General features: G+C 36.5%; 1 protein-coding gene across 1 annotated transcript in view; it reads right to left on the bottom strand.

Annotated features, from left to right (window-relative positions):
• Positions 1–569: 569 nt before the first annotated feature.
• LOC111411967 (peptide methionine sulfoxide reductase B5-like) overlaps positions 570–6,702 on the bottom strand; it is a 9,841-nt gene continuing 3,708 nt past the window's right edge. Inside the window, exons 2-3 of the mRNA XM_023042676.1 lie at positions 1,033–1,189; positions 570–929 (exon numbers count right to left, since the gene is read on the bottom strand). Coding sequence (XP_022898444.1) covers positions 774–929; positions 1,033–1,189 — 313 coding nt within the window. The 3' untranslated portion in view covers positions 570–773. The remainder of the gene's footprint in view (positions 930–1,032; positions 1,190–6,702) is intronic.

The raw sequence follows: 6,702 nt of genomic DNA, 5'->3' as shown, positions 1-6,702 counted from the left end.
AAAAAATCACACTATTCCAAAGCACCTTACCTCCAAACTACGAGGCCCAAACAAGGGCTATAACACAGATGCTTATCTGTTTCAGCTAGTTTTGAGTTTAGTCCACAGCCTACTTATTGTCTCCTGGTTTGCGTATGGATTCAGTGGGCTTCGGCTTAAATTTCATTTTAACAAAGAGCAGTAGTATTGAAACTTTCAATGGACTTTAAAGGGATTATTAATGAAGGATAAGAATTGTATTAAGGCTTTGTTTGAGTCCAGTTTTGGGTTAAAAATGTACTTTGAAATTTGAAATATTGATTTTTGGAGAATCTGTAGTTGGAAGATAAAGTAAAGTTTTTGATTTACGTGTGTGTGTATATATATATACCCGCGGCCGTTACCCTTCAGGTGCACACTAGGTAAACCCTCAAGTTGACGCAAAGCCTACAAACCACGTCAGACAGGTACGTGTAATATTATTTTATTGAATATTGTATTGTTAAAAAGAAGAAAGAGAAATATATTTTGATAAGAATGGGGTTCAAACAGGGCTAAAATGTGTCTCCAACTCCATGGGCAAAGGAAAATGTATTTACGTGTAATATTATTTTATTAAATATTATATGGTTAAAGATGCATAATGAAAAATGTATGGTTCAATCCACAGCATCGACAAATAACAGGCACCTATTTAAACAAGAAAGCGAAGATCTCAGGCCCAAACAGATCTTCTGCAGATTTTATTGAGGTAATTTGATGACTTACATAATCTAAAACCGCCAATGCGCGCTTCATCCGGAATTTGCAGGAGTGAACTTCAATGAAATACTGTTAACACAATGGCGTTCGTCCGTTGGTGTACGAAAACCTTCACCTTTAAAAACGTGACCGAGGTGTCCACCACAGGCTGCACATGTAATTTCTACCCTCATTCCATCAGGATCCGGCTGAAATCACTCATCAACAGGGATAGGGATACGATTATTTCTAGCACTATTTGTTGATGTAACATGTAGAATTACGTAAAGAGACGAGAAAAGAAAAGCTCACATTTCGGTTTATAGCCCCTGGGAGACCCTCGTAGAATGCTGGCCAACCACATCCCGAGTTAAATTTTGTTGTGGATCTATAGAGGGGAGTTCCACATCCTGCACATTTGTAGATACCTTCTTCGAAGAATTTGTCGTACTCCCCAGTACCAGGATACCTGCAAAGAAGTCAAGAAAAAGTACGCCAATTGCAACACTTCGAATACAAATTCTATGACTGCTTAACTCACAAGATACGGTTGTAGCAAAACATGCATCAAAATCTTACGTCCATATTCTACACAGCACATGAAATTTACAATTTCAAAATTCACTCAACAACCCAGTGATCTAACGTATAGAGGATGTCGGCTAAGCTTAAAAGCAACTTAAATTAAGTATTTTAGGTAAAATATTACGTCAAAACATGATTGAATAGGCTGTTCTTCCTTAGCTTAGCTTAGGCTTCACTTTTCTCCTTTTAAATCCTTGTGACCAAGGAAAGTTTATATCTAGCAGTGACGACCTCCTGGAAGGCAACATCCCCATGGTTTCATAAAAGCATTTCAAAATTTTTGAGAAAGCCCAATTTTCTGGGATTTCCGCTTTGCCTTTTTCTTAGTTTAAGTAAAAAATTACTTTGACAAGAAAGCTTATTTTCAAAATAAATAACTTTTTTTGACTTTGACCAACCAAAATTTATTCATTTTAAAAACCTATTTATTTACTTCTAAGGACATTTTTTTAAGTTTACAAAAGGTGCACTTACTAAAAGTACCATACATCAGGCAATAATCTTCTTTCATTCGAAATAAGTAACACATGATTTCCTACATGAGAGGACACAACTAGAGCAGTCAAAGAGAAACCAACTTACCACCAGAAGCATTCCTTTGACACATTTTTAACGCCTACTAAATGATCCAATTGACTTCACACACTTTTTTGTTTAATGTCTATACTATAACCACCACAATGATTGATTAATTAGAAGGAAATATTTTGACAATTGACCAGTTCAGAACTCTGTTAAATATTGATCTAGAAAGTAACTTTTGATATTTTAGCCTTAGCCACTCATCATGAGATGTGAATTTTGTAACATGATTTTATCCAAGATATAGGAAAGCTCTTCAAGTACTTTGAATTTTGTGATCACGATGATTTGTTGGTTAAGTGAATTTCAAACTTTGCAAATCTCATCTTGAAGCATGTGGGCGCCATCACATGCCCATAACATGAGTTTTGACCCCCATAGAATGGCGGGAGGTTCGGAAGCTACACTGAGAGATAGGATGGACAATTAGCAGCACAGGAACACAAGGAGGACTAACCAGCTTTGCTGGTGGTTGTTGATATCCAAGAATCTAGAGGGGAGTATAGATCGAGATTATCTACACATTTCTTTCCTTAGACGACCGTAATAAGAAGTTAAATAGAAACTCACATGCTTCCAACCTATTGATGGATTTCCTATAAAAATATTGAGTGTGTATATGGAAAATTCTTACGAAGTCTAATGCAAGCTCAGACAAAAGACTCTTGAGGAAAAGCCTGAGGTATTCTTACATTTCTTGGAGAAAGATTGCCATCAATCAGGGTAAGTTAACTGACAGAAAAAATGATGAAGTTCACCACTGTGTCTAAAGGAAATCATAATTGGCAAAACTTGGATATGTTAATTGTTATTGAGTTCTACAGTCAAAACTTAGTAAAATCAGATGAAATCTATCATAATCTTGCACGTTTATTTATTATAATTCATGAAAAGAGAGGACAAATGGCCTGGCTCGTGCAAAGATACTAGCTCCTATTGCAAACAAATTCATTAGGCAACCCCAAGTGGCAATCCATATATTCAGACATCTGTTCTTCCCAACCTCTAAATCTTAAAGAGAGAAATTCAAATAGTTTCCAGTCATTGCTCCCTTAATTTTTAGTATTTCATAGTGCGAATTCATTCAAACTTTTCATCTCAACTGAAACTGATGAAATTTGATCGGAAAACCTGAACAGATACCACTAAGTTGTGACTAGTACAAAGCCTTGATTTTTTATGTTGCCACATAAATGAAACTTAACAGTGACTGTAAATTTTCTGCCACAAACGAAGGACAAATAAAGACGTGTAAGCATTATGAGCTGAGTAAAACCGGCAACACAACTTCTGGATAGATTTCCATCTTCCTTGAAGAGAAAATATACACTAACAAACTTGTTGAGCTGTGATGCCTAATGACCTTTTTGGGCTGTGGTGACAAAATGGGATAAAGCCCCAAAATCTGTTGTATTAAAACCAAGGCTCTTGCCCAATAACGTGACTTGATCCACCCGGCCCAAAAGGTAGAAAGCGTGTTTTCTGGTGAGGCATTTTAAATGCAGTCCAAAACACGTCCTCTTCATTATTCTTGGGAGCCCTCGACTGTTGGATGAAATCCTGATCAATGGTTACTTGTCTGTGGGTATAAATATGCCTCTTGGTTGCCCTAATTGAGTTGAATCGTCACTTTCTTTTTCTCGAGTACCCTGTGAGATTTCGAGACTTCTTCCAAACCCTTCTTCTTCTTCGTGAACTTCCAATCTCTGATTGGAACTGATTTTTGAGTAATTCTTCTGTGTGAAACTGAAATACTAAGTGTATTAAAGGGGTTGGTGTGTGATTTTACCCTTGTGGCTTCCTTTAATCTAATAGAGGAAAAGCTTTAGGGTTTGAATGGATTGTGTGGGTTATACAGATGGGTACAAACCTGACTTTCTCTCGAGTTTGAGCCCAAAATGTGAAAAACCTTCATCTTTGATGCTTGTGGTTTGAATTTCGTTGATCGGCTAGAAGCGGATTTGTTTTTTGTAATTTTTGTACTAACACTTTTCTTAGTTGTTTTGTATATTTGGGTTCATTACTTTGTGTAACAGTGGTATCAGAGCCTTCAAAAGGCTCTTGTGGGTAAATTGAAACACGTTCTTGCAATATCCGGTAGATCTGGTAAATTTCTTGGAGTCACAACCCTATATCTGGAGTTTCTTTGTGATAAATCTAGCTTTTCTTGGTGAAAATTGCCTACGGTGATTGGATTTGTTCGATCTTGGGTATTGTGGACTCGTACCTTGATGAAATTCATGTGTGGTCATGTGAAACGACCACCACTATGGTTTAATTCTTCGAACCCTAATTTTACTGCTTGATTTCTTGTTATCTGCTTTACTGAATAATTGTTCTTGCATTTGGACTTGTGTGATTTGAGTTAAGCTGCTTATACTTGTTTTGTTGGAGTAGTGCAGTGTACTTGTATATTGTTCTCTGATTCTTGCTGTGTTGGAATATTATAGTAATATGGGTAACTATTCTGTTTTTATCTTTGTCTTGTATTGATACCTTCCTCATTTCGTATCAACAAAACCTCTACCTACCACCCAAGCCTTGATCTGAGATCTTGAGTCTCACGAAATCTAGGTAGTGCTGGGTAGTTGATCTTTAAAACTTTGTGTTGGATACTGTGTGTGTGTTAAGTTGTTCTTTCTGCACTTACATATACTTTTCTGCCTTGCCTATAATATCAAAAATCTCTGCTTCTTATTTGCCTGTTGTGATCAAATCAATATTGCTAAGTGTGACCTGTTTGATCTATAAAATGACCAACACTAGCTTTGAACTTTGGGTCTTCAATGGAAAGGGGGATTTTCCTATATGGCAACAAAAAATGAGAGGGGTTTTAGTGCAACAGAAAGTTTTTAAGGCTATAACTGAAGAGTTTCCTGAAGTAATGACACAAGAACAGAGAATTGAATAAGATGATTTAGCCTATACCTCAATTTTTCTCCACCTATCTGACCAAGTGTTAAGGAAAGTAGGGAAATTAGAAAATGTTAAGGTCCTCTGGGAGAAATTAGAGGAGCTGTACTTAGTGAAGTCTTTGCCTAATAAGCTCTTCCTTCTACAGAGGTTCTTTAGTTCTAAGACTGATCCAACCGAAGACCTGGATGATAATCTTGATACCTTCAATAAATTGGTACGAGATATCACCAATGTTGGGGATATAATTTCTGAAGCATATAAAGCAGTAATACTTCTTAATGCCATACCAGAGGCATATAGGGATGTCAAATCTGCCATTAAGTATGGCAAAGATACTTTGACTCCTGAGGTTGTTATAAATTCCATAAGAAGTAAAGAATCGGAACTTAAAACTCAAAGCCAAGAGAAGGAATCTGAGAGTTTGTTCATGAGAGGAAGACAACCAAATAGGCAAAGTAATAACCATCCAAATCAAAATCATTCAGGAAAGAGTAACGGAAAGAAATTCAGGAGTAAATCAAGATCAAAATTAAAATCAAGAAATAACAAGGAGTGCTATGGTTGTGGCAAACTTGGTCATTACATAAAAGATTGCCATAATAAGAAAGTTGAACTTAAAGAAAAGAAAGTTGATGAGGGGAACGTAGTTGAGCCTGCTGAACCTAACACAGTTGATGTATATGTGGTGGCTCAGCAACCTGATCTGGAAGTGGCAAATTATGCTCACAACAGATATGTCCAGGAGTGGATATTGGACTCAAGTTGTACCTTTCATATTACACATGAAAGGTCCTCGCTTCAAGATGTTAAGAAGTTAGGAGGTGGTGAAATGGTGATGGGGAATAATATTGCCTGCAAAATTGAAGGTTTAGGTAATGTGACCCTAAAATTTGAAAATGAATACATGTATACCCTAGAGAGAGTAAGGTATGTACTTGAACTTAAAAGGAATCTCATCTCTACGGGAGAATTAGATGACCTAGGGATGTGTGGTAGGATTGGAGATGGGTTGATGAAAGTGATCAAGGAATCTCATGTCATCTTTAAGGGTGTAAAAAAAATAGAATCTATGTAGTTAAAGCTGAAACAGTACTTGAAAATAATGCTACTGTCTCTAATACTGAATCTGATTTCACCCTAAAATGATACATGTATACCCTAGAGAGAGTAAGGTATGTACTTGAACTTAAAAGGAATCTCATCTCTACGGGAGAATTAGATGACCTAGGGATGTGTGGTAGGATTGGAGATGGGTTGATGAAAGTGATCAAGGAATCTCTTGTCATCTTTAAGGGTGTAAAAAAAATAGAATCTATGTAGTTAAAGCTGAAACAGTACTTGAAAATAATGCTACTGTCTCTAATACTGAATCTGATTTCACCCTAAAATGGCATAAAAGGTTGCACATGTTGGTGAAAAAGGCCTCACAATCATATATAAAAGGGGGGCATTTGATAAGGACCAAATATCAAAAATTCCCTTCTGTGAAAACTGTACTTTTGGTAAACATCACAGACTCCACTTTGATTCTGAAAAGCATAAGACTACTTCCCTATTGGAATATGTCTACTCTAATTTGTGGGGTCCAGCCTCCACAACTACCCAAGGGGAAAATAAGTATTTCCTCTCAATAATAGATGACTTTTCAAGGAAAGTGTGGGTGTCTCTACTAAAACACAAATCTGAAATCTTTGAAAAGTTTAAGAGCTAGAAAGTCCTTATTGAAAATCAAATGTCTACAAAGATCAAAATTTTGAGGACTGATAATGGACTTGAATTTTGCAACTCAGAATTTGATAAATTTTGTGAACAAAATGGAATCCTAAGACACAAAACTGTCCCATACACACCTCAACAGAATGGGGCGGCTGAGAGAATGAATAGGACCTTGTTGGATAA

Source organism: Olea europaea, chromosome 16 (assembly GCF_002742605.1).
Source record: "Olea europaea var. sylvestris chromosome 16, O_europaea_v1, whole genome shotgun sequence".
Classification (NCBI taxonomy): domain Eukaryota; kingdom Viridiplantae; phylum Streptophyta; class Magnoliopsida; order Lamiales; family Oleaceae; genus Olea; species Olea europaea.
Note: the sequence above shows the minus strand (reverse complement) of the source record. Positions and strands in the feature narration are given on the sequence as shown.